The 16395-nt window shown below is 36.1% G+C and overlaps 1 protein-coding gene across 1 annotated transcript in view; it reads right to left on the bottom strand.

The window, feature by feature from the left end:
• The window catches only part of LOC119646328, a 118463-nt gene that overhangs the window by 55318 nt on the left and 46750 nt on the right, over positions 1-16395 (bottom strand). The window contains exon 2 of the mRNA XM_038046753.1: positions 13390-13535. Within this exon, the coding sequence (XP_037902681.1) occupies positions 13390-13497 (108 nt within the window). The 5' untranslated portion in view covers positions 13498-13535. The remainder of the gene's footprint in view (positions 1-13389; positions 13536-16395) is intronic.

Genomic DNA, 16395 nt, shown 5'->3' with positions numbered 1-16395 from the left:
ATAGCCACATGGTTTTCTACATACTCCGCCTCCGCCATCTGAAGTTAGTAGCTGTGAAGCAGTGTGCGTAGATTCAACCATTGAAAGTTGTGCCCGGCCCCCTGTGTCCCTCGAGCGACTTTTAAAAGCGAAGTTCTGCATGGTCAGTTTGTCAGACCGTTCATTCCCTTCTATGCTCCTATGACCAGGAACCTAGAGGTGGGTGACCCTAGAGGGTCTAGAGAATGTTGCCCCTGAACACAAAGTTTTAATGACCCTTCGTTGTCGGTCAGGATAATAATGTTACGATTGGGGTTCGGATTATGCCTCAACCATCGATGGGCCTTCAGTATCGCCAGTATTTCCGCTTGGAATATACTGATGAAACCCGGAAGATCGCATGTTTGGCCACATTATGCTCATCGGGAAATACTCCAATTCAGAATCTACAGGTCGTCTTTGGTCCGTCGGTAAAGAATACTGTGCCATTGCCTTACAATATGATGCTGGTCTTTCACTCTATCCTTTTTGCATGTAGCGTCGTCTATCGGGAATTCCAAGAAAAAAAAGTCTGTACGGCTTTGCTATCCAACATTCAGAATCGTATTAATTATGAAAGTCCAAAGTAAGGAGATGTTGGAGCACATTGAGAGCATAAGTCGGACGGAACTACAGGGTTTCAGTAGCTCCAGGGCATGCGTTTCTTTGGCTTCTCTTAAGTTTGGTTCTGTTGTACTTCTTGCTTGGTGACGGACACCATATAAAAGAATCTACGTTAGGACGGAAAGAATCACGGCTGTGAACATTCAAAGAATCATCTCTGGCCAGGGACCCTATTTCCTTACGAAGGTTATCTTCCACTCAAGTGGGTGAACTTGGAGAATATGGTAAGAAGGGCGGTAGAGAGACCACTGTGTATGGGATCAGGTGTAGAAAAAAGGAATTGTTTGATGTGGAATACCAGATCGCCATTTATCCGAGAAATGTAGCTTGAAGTGAACAAGAACACCACCTGGCAAGGATTAAACCTGACCAAAAACGTAGAGTTAAGGAAAACAGCTAGCAAGATTTACAGGCGGAGAAAGCACAATCAGCTAAATGACGATCTCTGTAAATTGAGGAAATTTAAGGTTTAAGGATTTTTTATCCAGATGTCACATATCCAAGGGTACGATAACGGGATTTCACACCTTCATACCAATGCCTGACTTAGAAGTTGCTGAAGTTGAGCCAGTGGTTATCTTTTTATTCATACTAGAAAAATAGTGGATGCATTACTAGTCCTTAGAAGCTACAAAAACCGGGTTGAATGGAGTTTCAGCGGAGTTGGTAAAAACAGGAATGTAGTATTAACAGTAGTGCCAGCAATGTATAAAGTGAGAGATAGATTCAATTATAGATTCCGTTTCCGTCGCTAGTAAAGTTACTAGTGTTTTGGGAACAATTTGTTCCCTGCCTAGGTGCCAGCTAGATTCTAACATCAAAATACAATCGGTGAATACTAAAGGGTATTCAGACAAATCAACAATCGACGAGATGTTCCAAGTAAGGCAATTCCTGGATAAATATTGGGAATACATCCCTAACGACTATTGAATCTTCGTTTATTTCAAATAAGCGTTCGACATATTGATCATGAACCAAAGCATTTTTAAAATTTAGAGTCCCCGCAAAAATAGTGGTATATGTTATTCTTCTTCTTTGACGTTTCTGCTATTCGGTAGAGGGGTTGGTACGTTCAATCGAGTTTGCCACCTTTCATGGTCGTAGGTTTGGTTCAAGTGGAGTCGAGATGTCCTTAAATCCTCATCTATGTTATCAAGCTTTTGCAGATGAGATAAATATTCTGAGTAAAACAGATTCTATGCCAAGCAACCCTTGAAGGCAGTGGCAACAGTTGGTCTCAGTCTGGAAGACGGGGAGGTCAAGACCTAGTACTGGATAGTATTGGAAGACTACACCTGTGAAAGGGGTGGTAGAGAGCGCACAAGATGAAAAGTGAAGTCATATAACACGTATGATGAGCCGAAGGTCTTTATTTTTCCATTAGTCCAAAAACTATGGTGGGTCAGCCTGGTCCAACTCATGATTACCAGAAGAATTTTGAAAGGAACGATGTAAGTAGGATGGCAACAACCTTCGGATACGAACTAGATGGTAAGATTTTTAAATTCGGGGACTTGACTGTACAATTGTGACGAATGAAGGCCATTCCTTTGGTAGGTTGTTAACGGAAATCTATCTGTAATCTCATAGAAGAAGAATGCAACCCCTTCAACACGCAACTGCTGCAAGGGGAACTGGAACACTGCGAAAGCGGTTGTTACCTGTGAAAAGGTGAAAGCTGTCTCCTTTGAACATTTCAAAGCACCTAGCATGGATGGCATCTATTCAGCAATGCTAAAGGAGGATATGGAGCACTTAGAGCAACTTGTCAGAAATATTTTTGCGGGATGTTTTGCTCTGGGCCACGTGCCTTTCCCTTGGCAAAAAGTTAAGGTAATCTTCATACTGAAACCTGGGAAGGATGACTATTCTAATCCAAAGAAGTTCAGACAGATCAGCTTGACTTTATTCTTGTTGAAAGGTTTGGAGAAACTGGCTGAGCTCCACATTCGTATTCAAACGCACTAAGGTTGCACCCACTTAATGAAAACCAACATGCTTACCAGCGTGGAAAGTTCTGTGAGTCTGCAATTCATTCTTTGGTTACAAAAATAGAGGATGAAACTTTGAAGGGTGAGTACGCGATGGGGTGTTCGTGGACATTGAAGGAGCTTTTGACTGCACGCCTTTTCAAAAACTTTGGGATGCCGACAGAGCGCATGGTGTTGATGATGCTTTAACTAACTAGATCCATGTTATGCTAACGCAAAGATTGCTGTGCGCTGAGGCGGAGGTCGATCGCTATCTAACAGCATAAGCAACGAAAGGCTGCCCTCAAAAAGGTGTGCTTTCGTTCTCACTACTATGCGATTTGGAAAATTTTCCAATACACGCGTGAGCTTATTATGATAACGTGGCTGTGCTTCAAAGCACTGCAATGAGAGGAGCTCATAGACTAATTCGATTAGACTATGGGGAAACAACGGATGTGGGGGCAGAGAGCATTGGAAGAGTTACTGGGAGTACTGAATGCTGTTCTAACAATGCCTTCTGATTTTCGTGTCCCCATACATCTCTTTGGTAGAGGATATGAATTTACCCTGAAGCTTAGAAAGAACCGGGAAGTTCCAGAGGAATGCGTGGCGGGATTTGTGAAAGTCTTCTATACCAATGGCTCAAAGACAGAAAATGGTTTTGGAGCAAGGGTCTAGTTGCCGAATAAAAACGAGAAGTGGGCTTTTTCTTTGGGATAATGCACAACGGTCTTTCAGGCTGAAGTATATGCGATCCTAAGGGCTGCAACCTGGATGATTGACGAGCGGTTGAAGGGCAGGCGCGTCGCAATCTGTAGTGATAGCCAGGCTGTATTGAGGGCGTTGAGTAGTCCTTTGATCACCTCGAAAATCGTTCAGGAATGCAGAAACCGTTTGAACTCTATGTCTAGATTCAACACGGTGGAACTGCTCTGGGTACCTGGTCACTGTGGCGTAGAGGGAAATGAAATCTCGGATGCTCTAGCGAAAGAGGGGTCAATCTTTCCCATGTCGCGACTGGAACCAGCAATTGGGGTATCAGGACTTGCAGGAGTATTGTGGGCATTCTGACAGGCCGTAATTCACTAGCTGGACATACAGAGGCCAGCATCCGTATTCGTACACCGTGAGTATTGAGGGAAAAAATTAAGTAATCATGAAAAAATAAAGAATTTTAAACATTATTTTTACATTGCGTAAATTTTATTTAAATACAATATCTAAATCCAATTAAATTTACAAAATAATATTCAAATTCAATTACTCAACAATAAAATAAAATCCAAAAATTAAGTATTCAGTTAAACTGTCGTATAACTAAACGACGCATTCGTATTCGTACGTTATGAATTTCGAGAAAAAACAACGAGAAAATTAAGCATTTAGTATTTAGTCGGGTAGCCTTTGTTTTTAATAACATGTTTTAATCGATTTGGCATCGACCTCACCAATTACCACCACCACTGTATGTTCAGAATTCGAAATATTCAAGATGATGCGGGTCTCTCCTGTAATGAGGAAGCGGAATCCACAGAGCATTTCCTATGTGAATGCTCCGCCTATGGACGCATCAAGCATCAGATCTTTGATGCCGATGTTCACCAGTTGTGACGGAATATTCCGTTGGGGGGTGGGGGATGGGGGTGGCGAGTACAATGGGCCAACATGGCCTAAGTACTCAAAAGCTGTAGCTTCTCCCCCTCCACACACATACACATGCGTTCTAAGGGAACTTTAATGAGATTGAAAAAATAACACATCCGCAAAGAATGGGGTGCAATGGGAGCTGGCATTTAGTTTACATATTTAAAAGTTATGAGGTATCGATTAATAATAATAAAACCAACTATCCAATGAATCAAAATACGAGTAGTATTGAATGCTATTCAATGCACGAATACTAACAAATTCCACAGAGAAAAAGATACAATAATTCCCGATCAAATTACTTACATAAGAACAACAACAGCAACAATTCAATTAATCAAAATTAGCTTCAATCATAATACGTCCTTGATACATTCACAGATCAATTGAGTTCTGTAACAAATACAACAACTGCTGAATAACGATAATAATCGAATAAAATTATAAAATGCTCGCTTATTAGCTGTTTATGAATGTGCGTTCTACTTCAAGAAGCTGTGTGACTGCCAAGAAACGATATAAAGAAAATGAAAGTAATTTCAAGAGATTTAATCATTTACTGGTTTGCTGGTTGCATTGGGTCGTTCGAGAGGAAAAGGAGAAAAAAGAACCACAATGAAAAAAGGTACTAAGTTGCGGATATAGCTGTGGTGTATTTACTGTAAACCATGGTTAAATGGTTTTTATCGCGTGTCGACGGTTAAGATTTAGACTTTTATCTATTCTTGTTCAAGCTTGAAATCTAGTTTGATTTGCCTTTTTTGCTGGTTCCCGTATAATTAATTGTTGCTAAGACGGTAATGATTGATTCATAGCAAACTTGAAAACGTTTTGCTTTTTGATTTTGTTCATGGCAGAATTCAGTTTAGAAAAAAAATACAATTTATTCTTTCGGATACAAATTACTCTGTTACGCCAGATTTATAAAATTTTGATAGTTAATTTTCATTCAATGAAATGTATTTTGCCAACTCTTCTTTCGTGAAAATTCAATTTATAAACTACAGTAAATCATCGTGACAATTTGACAATTTATGGTACAAATAGAAACTAACACAAAATGAGGGAATATTTGCCACCTTTATGTCATAGAAGGTGACTTATCCCTGATAAAAGTTACTAATTTATTATAAACAATCGGAAGAAGCAAAATATTGTGGTGTAATCGACAAATTAAAATAAACAAGAGTAAATTTTATCCATTGTTGAGGGAAGCCAGATTTTAAAGAGGATTTTTTGTCTAGAGAACTATTATTTAAACTATTTTAATAAATTTATCAACGGAGGAAATAATATCATTTACCTTTTTCATTGTTCAAACGACAACAACCAACAAAAACATTGTATTTATTATAAAAGATCAATTTGCTTCGAAATTCCACTAACATTTTAACATTTTGCATTAATGATTTATCGATAAGAGAAGAAGTGTTCATATGCATTTATATATATATTTTATGTTACTTTATATTCCCTTAGAAAAGCTGTTTATTAGATGATAAAGCAACTTTGTTTCTTAAGTACGTATTGCTTTAATAAACTACAAATTTATTTTCTTTAGTTAAGAGAAATAACAATAAATAATAATGCATCACTATTTGGAACAACTTTTAGGAGGCCCATGGGTCAGAATCTACCAAGGGGAGGTTTGCAACTTATTTTATACATGGAAACAATTTTGTACATAGAATTTATTATTTTTCTGCTGAGTAGAATGGACTATGGAGGGCTGCGAGCTCAGTGGCTAAGCCCCTCCCCCACCGTATACGAAATTATCTTCTAATGCTGGTGACATCGTCCACCCGCAGCCAATATATCAAGTATTATTATTTGTATTGTTAATCTTCAGTATTTTTCCAATTTTATTTTAATTTTTCAGTTTTCGGTTTTAGGTTTGATTATTTTACTTTTACATTTCATTTGATATTAATTCCATTTCACTTTACTTTAATTTCGTTATGGTTTACTTAGTTTTAATTCAGTTGTAATTTTATCCTAAACTTAATTGTTAGTCTATTTTATTATAATTTGGTTTCATACTACTTTATTTCATTTAAGCGGTTTGATTGTAATTAAATTACATTTCAGTTTAATTCGTTTTAATTTAATTCCATTTTAGTTTAATTTATTTTAATTTAATACTGTTTTAAATTATATCAATTTAATTTAAATTTATTTTACTTTATATCATTTAAATTAAACTTCAGTTCTATCTATATTATTTTAGTTTGGTTTCATTTCTGGAATTCAATTTTAATTTAGTGCTATTTTAGTCTCATTCAATGTGTTTACTTACTTAATTTTTTTCCATTTGGTTTTAATATAATGGCATTTCATTGGCTATTTAGCTGTTTCTTTCAAACTTAATTCGATTTCACTCGGTTTGATTTTGTTCGAACTACAATTCATTTAGAGTCCCTGTAGTTATTCCACCTCAGTTTAGATTTATTTGAGTCTATTTCATTTTAATTTGGTTTAATTTTATTTCATTTGATTTTAATTTGCCTTCATTTTTCTTTCTGCATTGTAATATGATTCAATTTTAGTCCACTTTATTTTAATTTACTTCCATTTTAGTATATTTCATTATAGTTATCTTTATTTTTGTTCATTTATGAAACTGAACTGAATCTATCAGTCCAATTCATGTTAGTTTAGTTCTATTTTAGTGAAATTTGGTTACATTTTCGTCTCTTTCTTACAAATTTAATTTCATCTTAGTGAATTTTATTTTTTAATTTAGTTTGATTCTAGTTTTTTTTGCATTTTAGCCATTTGGTTTCAATTTAGTTGCACCGGGTACTTCTCCTCTTTCATTAAAAAATTTGGTTCTATTTTAGTCGTTTCGTTCGTTTTGATCCAGTTTAGTTCAGTTTAAATATAAGTTTAACCCTTGGTTTACCATCCAGAAAAAGTCTACGTTGTTCACTGTAGTGTAGCACAAAAGAAGTTTAGTTATAATCCTAATTCAGGTATAATAGCCAGTGTACTTTATTAATCCAGGTAAGGTCAGGAAAAGATAAGTAAACCTGATATCTAAGAAACATTCTGGAATAATTTTGAAACGAATGTACACATTTGGGAGGCAGTTTAGTTTAGTACGAGCCGCTTACTCGAAGAAGAAAGATATAAGCGTCGCGCAGTTATTACTAACATAACTCAGATATTTCCGTATGTTGATTGGTATTTCCATGCTTTTATATTGTAAATATTATTCAACCTCTTTTTTGTAAAAATGTCTATGGTTTTTCTCGTGTATTTTATATGCAAAATAAGAGAAGAGGTGACAAGAGCTAAATTTTTGGAGGCACATATACAAAACAAAATATTTTTTATATTAATATGGGTATAAAGCTTTTATAAGACATGCATTTATTTATTTTTTAGATTATGATTTAGCCACAAATTATTATATTTTATAATAAAACTACAACCGGCATCGATAGCATGGGTCAAATGTGGGTGAAGTATGCTCAACCATGAATGAATTCCCTTCATATTGACTTTTTCGTACTTACATCGTTTATTACGAAACTAAAATAAAATAAAGTTATTTCTAAAAAGAACAACCAACGGGGACTTTTAATACGACAATTTGCAGCAGAATTAGTAATGCTGATAAGCTTCAAATCAACAGATTATGCGAAATCAACCAAAGAATGACGATAAAAAGTTGAGAAGGCAAACCAGTGATAGTAGAGGTTGCTGCCAATCAATTGTGTGATAATACTGGCAGAAAGGTGTGGTAGGAGCATGCCTCATTTGCAGTAAGTAATCTATTCGCAAACGAAGGAAGACAAGGAAGTGATGCAATAAGCGTAAAAGGTCTGTTTGTAATGAACACCTGACAAAAACAACTAAATGTTTAGAATGCAATCAATAAATTCAAATTATATTGAACAAACCTGCTTACTACAATGTAATTATCTATCTTTTTTTTTAATTTATTGTTTTATTTTACTTTTTTTGTATTACTGCGTAAACGTTGAACATTCGATATTTTTTTCCTAACCATGATATTATGAAATTTAGTTATTATTATAATCATTTTACTCTCATATATACTTTATAAATAATTGAAAATTTGAATTTTGTATAGGAGTACCCGGGTACCTCGGGTGGGTTATACGTACACTTTTTTCAACTTCAATATTTTGTTAGTTAAAGAAATGAAAGAAATTTGGTTAATGCATAATTTAATAGAAAATTGGCCCAATCGTGGAGATCTCAGAAGATTTTAGCCAATTTTTCCAAGAACCAAAGTAATTTATCAAATTGTACGTCGATGGGTAGCCTGGGTGATAACACAATTGTTAAGTTGACTTAATTTTAGTCCATTACATTTTTATGCACTTGAATTTTAGTTCATTTCATTTATATTTAGCTATATTTCATTTCATTTTAGTTTAGTTTCATTTTTTACTTTAGCCTTATTCATTCTAATTTAATTTTATTTTAGTTTAATTCACGTTAAGTTAGTTATATTCTAGTCTCTTTCATTGTAATTTAATTTCACTTTACTTCGGTTCCATTTGAAATGAAATCATTTTAGTTTATTAGTTTAGATTAGTTAATTTTTGTCAATTCCAGTTAGTTGTACATAGCATATGCCATTTTAGGTTAATTTCATTTTTTGCCCTCTTATTTATTTAATTTGGCCTAATTTAATTTCATTTTAGTCCAATTTATTTCAATTCAGTCGCTTTTTGGTCAATTTCATTTTAATTTAGTTCCATTTCGCTTAATTCATTTTAATTTGGTCAATTAGAATTCATTTCCTTTTAATTTAGAGTCATTTTAGTCCTTTTCACTCTAATTTCCTTTCATTTCAGTTTGTTTAATTTTAATTCAATTTGGTTTCAGTTTACTTCATTTTAACTTAGATTCATTCCAGTTTATTTGACTCTAATTTAATTTCGTTTTAGTCATTTTCTTTCAGTTTGCTTTGGTTTCTTTGGAGTTTTTCCATTTTAATTCAGTTTTTTTTTGGTCACTTCATTCAGATTTAGTTTGTTGTTAGTAGCCTTTTCTTTAATTAGGTTCTATTTTAAACCATTTGATTTTAATTTATTTCCATTTTATTTTTAGTAATTTTTGTTTTTGTTTTTAATTTCGTTTCATTTTAGTCCTTTAATTTTAATTTGAGTGTGTTTTAGCCTTGGTCTAGTTCATTTCATGTTAGTCTATTTGATTTTAATTTAGGTGTTATATTTAAGATTTATTTTCAATCTAGGCGTGGGACTTTTTTTATTTATTTTTAATTTGACAGGTACATGAGTATTTTGTATCGGTAACATACTGAAACTGTGAAGTTTAGCATCATGTCGAAAATAATTTACGAAAAATTTAATTTAAGGACCCATTTCTCCTCCTTTTCTTCTAAATACCAAAAACGCTGTTAATTAAACAAAGAGCGTTCTACAAAAGTTAGCCCCGGGAAGGGAAATGGAATCCTAAAATGCACGCCTCATCCAAATAAGAGGCAGATTGAGGAATCGAATAGAGATGGTGTTCGATCGCGGTATCATTGTTTGCAAGTGTTAATCCTCACGCGTGCGGTCCAGTTATGTATGTGTCATAGATTATATATTATGTATCATATTATCATTATTCGTTTTCGCATTCATTTCTACGATCCAGCGTAGGGTTACTCTCCAAATGGCCCAGATTGTCAAACCAGCCTTTTGGAGTTTCGCAAAATTGATTCCCAGAAGTAACTGGATCCATTATGTTTCTCCCTCCTTCCGAATTCGTCCATGCATTACAAGTGTTCTGACCACTATAGCTTTAGAAATTTCAAGATGTCAAGATGTCAAGATGTCGATGCAGACAGTTCCCTATACAAGTTTAATAGCTTAATGTTCTACCCCTCCTGATCCTGGGATTTAAGATTAAAAATTCCATTTGAAAACGATTGTCGTTTTTTGTAATTTATCTTAGAAGTACGATTGTTTACGCACTAGCTCTTAACTAGCACATCCTTCTACAGGGCAACACTAAATAAGGCAGTAAAGACTTGAAAGTATACTTCGCTAACTCTCTTGAAAGTTGTAATAAACACAGAGGCTTGAAGATATGTAGAATGACCGGATTATGTCGAGTTATGTAACTATGAGATTAGAATAAGTCTAAAAACAGAAGAGGAGTTCACCCTGCAGGGTCACTAAAGTGTCCCGTCGACAAGTGTTTGCATGTGCGACCCAAACTTGAGAATGTGAGAGGATCTTTTTGGACATTTTAGTTTCCCGGCGCGATGGTTGATAGGGTAGAGGGTCAGCCTGTCAATCTTGCTGCTCTGGGTTCGAATCCCCGTTACCATGGGTGCCTGTGCTCGTCTTGTGTTTGTCTAGTTGCTGTGAGCTTATCACTTGCACAACGTTAAGTGTGATGATGGTGAAACTGAATCACAGTCAGACTGTGTGGATGCCCTATACTCCACTAAGGAGTGAACAGGAAACACGATATATCGAATATATATGCACAACAACTCGTGGCAACGCTTAAAACCATCAATTGACAGGTAGGTGAAAAATAATCTGAACTGTTACCAGAAACAGGGAAAGTCAAGTTGCATACATATTATCAGATTGCTCTTAATTGTGGCCTCTCTTAGTCTAACCTAAAAAAAATAAAGGGACGAACATAGTACTTTAAAATACTCATTTTTCAAAGGCATGCTGTGTGAACTTGGTTGCCACGGGACAAACTTTGCACCAAAACTTCCTATTCGCATAACATTCTTTCTACGTAGAATATTATTCAATACTGCAGTGATGGGGACTAATCAGGATTCTACGGTGTGATTTCGTAATGATTTTTATGGCTTGGGGTCTTGTTTACCAAAATCATGCGGACTATTATTAATACCACCGCTCGGGGCTATTGTTTTGAAAAACATGGTCTACCTTGTGGTCTCAGTGAGAACACTTGGCTATGTCATCAGGATTCTTTGGGTACCGAAACTATTGAAAGGTGGTTATTGAAACGATTGTCTGAGGTTGCCGCGGACATTTACCTACGTCAGACGTAAGTTAATAAGAGTGATTTCAATATATACACCTTGCAAATACACTAAGCGAATTACTTGAATTTTCGTGCATGAACTATGATGAATGGATGTAGCCAGTGAATCGAGCCTGATTAACATAGAAGCACATTAGTGAGTGTAAATCGGATAGTTCCGACGAGCTAAACCTAGATAATGATGAATCTAACAAGATAAATATCGTTATTAGGATTTTGGGATAGATTTATCCTTGCCGTTGATGATAGTCAAACCTGATGCTTTTTTGATCATTTGCAACTATCATATTTTTCCTAGACTAGTTGGTCGATTTAACTAGCGGAGAGAGGTGTTTTATGAACATAGGGTCCTTTTACGACTTCCCCTCCTCTCCTATTCTTTTTTAATAAGAAGGGCATTGATGGTTGGTAGATTTAGAATTCGAATCTCTAATGAACGACGAGAAGGACAGCTCATCCCGATAGAGGGTGGCGAATTTAAGACTGGAGGCCTATGTTGATTGTGACTACGTCGGCGAATTATCGACATATAGTTCCCTTTGTCTCGGGTACGGTGCCCTCAAATCGTATTGCGAAATATGGTAGTACTTTGGGCAGGCACACTGATCTCTGCGAGTTTTATGCAAAGACCGTCCTGTGTGGAAGAACCCCGAAGATTGCTTTTCATAACCAAGTGAATTATTCATCTCTTTCTGGTCAGGGCTGGGTACAACCTCGATCGTTTCGTACAGTGTCAAGATATTTTTAAGTGTTCGCAAACTAAGTAATAATTCTGCATAGCTGACGTCTTCAAATCCTACTGCGAACGTTGCTTGGTTAAAAAAATTGCCTTTGGTAAATTGGCAAGCAATCGAAGGATTTATGTTGACAATTTCCAACTTCAACAGAGCAAACAGAAGTGAAAATTTTTTCTCTCCCACTTTTCTCTATCTCACCAAGAAACTGGTGGTTTACAAACGCGCCAAATATTTTTTTTTAAATTTACATATGTAATATGTGAGGTAAGATATATGACAAAAATTGTGAAGTGGTATGTTGATTTCGTCTTCGAACTAAGGGTTTATTGGTTTAGACCCTTTATATTACTTAATTTTGAGATTTTAACATTTTTAAGTTTTGCTCCTCGATTTTTATAATTTTATCTATATTTTCAGAATTTATTAAAAAAATATGTTATTTATAATATTATTGGAGTCTTCAGCTTTTTATATTTATATCTTTTCATTTATTTGAAATAGTTATCATTTATTGATATCATACGTCAATGATAATTCATTTTATTTTTTTCTCTCATATCTAACCATTCTTTCTAATTTATTTATTTGTTGAAATGTCAGAAAATTGGTTTTTAAAGTTATCATAACTGTATAATAATTTGATATTTATATACAAATTTAAAAATCATAAATAAAATGAGTGATTTCTCACATCTTCCAACCCAAAGTCTTGATTCATTTTTTTTTTACTATTTTATTAAAGCAAGTCAGTCTCATAATTAATTATAGAAATACAAGAAGAAAAAAATAGCATAAACTTTTTACTTAAGGTGAACTAGTCACATTGTTAAAAATCTTGTCTGTTAATTCGATCCATTCCTTGGCTTGCGTGTTTCCATCGATATTTGATATTTGGTGCCATAGATAGTCATTTCTCATTCACTCTCACGGATCCATGTGTGGAGTAATAATGAAAAATTGCGAAAATATGGAAACGAGTTTGGAGCAGCATCAAAGATACTCATATGCTAATGAAATTTTAAAATGTCAATCGTATGATTTTCAATGCAAACTTGTTTGATGCCTGATATCTGAGATCATGAATGGGGTAGCGATCGCGAACATATTGATATAGCTGTGCATGTACAATATCAGGCATTTTGTAATCTTTAATTTGCGAAAAGATGTCAAGAAGTGATTTGGGTGATTATGGTTGTCTTAGGTTCTTGTTCGTTTAAGTTTATGATTGAATTTTTAACATTATTTTGAACTTACTAAGGTTTTTATTGAACATATTTCAAAAGATGCAGTAGTAAAGATAAGAAAGACTGGATTTGGGCTCATAAAATTATGAGCGTTTATGACGTGTAAATAAAGTAACTCACCCTGCACAGCTTATCCTTATCGTACCAAACATCTTCCTCTTCACCGGTTCTGGATATGTCGTCCAGATTATCTAAGGACCTTGACAAAATTTTACGACGCGATATCATTTTGATCGTCAGCTAATAGTCGCCAGTATGATTAAAATCTGAAAGTTTAAAGATAGAAATAAATTAAGTAAAGGTATAAAAAGCACGATATCACTATATAGTTTTTACGATTCATTAATATGTAGTTTTAATTTATGTAATTTTATCATTAATTAAAATATGAATTTTACTGACATTAAGGAATAATTTTTGATTTAAGTTAAATACTACGGGCGGTGCAATGGCCGAATTAGTTGAAGGTTAACTTTTTGATCACATTGCCTTGGATTTGAAACGACATTTGTCATGGATCTTTGTGTTTGTTTTTGTGCTTGCTTTGCTGTGATGGTTAGTTCGACTGGTAACCGTGAATGAAACGCATATTGTCTTGGATTATCCACCTAAGAGTGTCATATGAAATGATAATTGGAAGCACTCGATTGAAAGGAAGCTTAAATGTCTGTGAACTCGAGAAGTGCAACGAATAAGGAAAGTTTTACACGTCAGCTGGACGTAGCCTAATACACCTTAATTTTCATTTTACCAGACAAAGAGGGAGATATGATTTCCGACCTTGGGGACATATTGAACCGATATGTTGAGTATTTTGATGAATAGCTCTATTAGCAGAGTATTGGCGAATTGAGGCATCGAGAAAATGGTTAATATAACTAATTGGCTTAAGAATTAAAAGGCGACAGTCAGCGAAATCAGCGAAAATTGATTAAATATGAAAGCCACAAGCAACACCAAGCGCTCATTAACTGATGGTCAATATCTACAATAGCAGTAACTGGTAAAGAGGCAATACCTGCTTCATACATAAAAAGGAAGATATCATTTAATCCAGCAATTGTAGAATACCAACTCTAAAATATTTTTTTCTATTTTACTGGGTCGGCTCGCCCCATGCAACCAGACCATCCTCAGCTTATATCAAACAGACTTCAGTCGATGTAAATTGGTAATAGATCAGGTTTCCACCTTACTTAGTCGATGGGAAAACGGTTTACAATCAATAGAGGACTACAAGGACAGAATGCTCTACCATACATTCTTTTTAACCGGGTTGCGACGCTGGGGTGAATGCGAGAATGAACGCAACTACCAAGCCTGACGATACCCAATGCGGCATATATAGGACATCGTCACTGGTTTGGCTGAGAAAATGATATTTTCGAAAATCGACTTGAACAGCTTTGGTCACTTCATCTGGTTTTCAGCGACTACGAAATGTTGCCCAGCTATTCCAACGGTTCATGAATGACGTATTATGAGTCCCGGATTTTTGTGTATGTTAAAGAGATGATATTTTGATAGCTTCGGAGAACGCGGCGTAGTCATCCACACATCGAAGTGTATATCACATAAACCAGCACGGGGTCGCACCGCCAACTTTGCGTGAAAAAGCAATCAAAGATTACAAGCCGCCGAAAACAGTGAAGAGCCTTTGCAAATTTTGGGAACGATAAACTATTATTGTCGATTCCTTTCCAAGGCAGCTAAAATGCAGGCATCGTTGGACGAACTGCTTGCAAATCCGAAAGCTAAAACCTCCTGTGGTCATCCAAAGCCGACGAAGCATTTCGATGTTGCAGATCGTTGGACGATCGATCTCGGAAGCAACATTACTAGTTTATTTCCGGGTAGGCACACTATTAGCGTTAGCAGCAGACGTTTCCAACGTAGCAGTCGGTGCAATATTGCGGAAATAGGTACAGCTCTGTACTGACTTGCTGTGATGGGCGGTAGTCCAGTCCGAGTATGCCTTATCAAAAGTGTCGGACTGCTTCAAAACGGTAACTTTCGGAGTTACTGTGGGAGACGTCATAATGTCCACTGAGTTATGTGCGTCCGATGTAGGAACGCGCCAATGAATGGGAATAGGCCTTAGAACTCGACATTTTGGACATAAGGGTCAGTCGCAGCCTTAACAGAAGACTTTGGGATCTGTGTTGGCCGCTCCGTAGGGTATTTTGCTACGACTGCGGCGCGCCGGGCACTTACAAATCTTATTGCGTGTGCATCGAAATACGGTCAAAAGGGGATCACTCTATCACCAATGGCTTTCCATCTTCAGGCTGGCGGGAGTTCCAAAACATAGCAGAGGCTGTACCCACGAGAATTCAATTTCTTTCGTTTGAAATCAGAGAACAAATTGAGGATGAATCATTGAGGACGGAATAGCACAGAATTTAGCCGACTGTCTTCGTATTCCACCAAACATTCATCCCACACATCACTTCATCCCGGCTAAAAAGAAAGTATGTTCAATTTTCCATTTACTGAAACAAAGAGATAACCGCTGCACATAAAGGTAGGAAAGGACACTCCTCAGAAGGTCGGACGGAAATGCCTTTCAGCGTATAGCCGCAAAGATCCGTAAATCCAGAAACTTCTGGAAGACAATCACCTACGAGATGTTAAGTCCCAAAGACAAACATAAAAAACGGCGAACTCTTGGAATATACTAGCAAGAATATGACAGGAAACTCTGCTCTACAAGGTGGGATAGGAAAATTGAGGCATAGAAGCCCCCCTAAGAAAAAGGCATGAACCTTAATGCTTGAAAGATGAAGTAAAGCGCGCGTGGAGCCTAGCTGGGAACAATGAATGTTGAGAAACTATTGTATTTCGATCCGACACACCAAAACGAAGCTGTGCGAATAGGTTAGCTTCCATTGGTTCGAGTAATCGGAACCTAGGAAATTTTGGGCCCAATGTTGGGCATCTTTTGTAATGACAAACGAGATTACAATGGTTTTACCACCATTCTAAGTGGCTGAAGACGACCAAGAGGGCAAAATTGACCATGGAGGTCCGCCCCGCAATTATTCAAGCTCCATTGAGGTGCTCAGCCGACATGGGTTTGTACCACTTTGTGCGGATCCACGCATTGAAAAGGACACGACCGGTTTT

The sequence above is a fragment of the Hermetia illucens genome, chromosome 1, assembly GCF_905115235.1.
Source record: "Hermetia illucens chromosome 1, iHerIll2.2.curated.20191125, whole genome shotgun sequence".
Classification (NCBI taxonomy): Eukaryota; Metazoa; Arthropoda; class Insecta; order Diptera; family Stratiomyidae; genus Hermetia; species Hermetia illucens.
The sequence above is the reverse complement of the archived record's forward strand: the minus strand, read 5'-3'. Positions and strand labels throughout refer to the sequence as shown.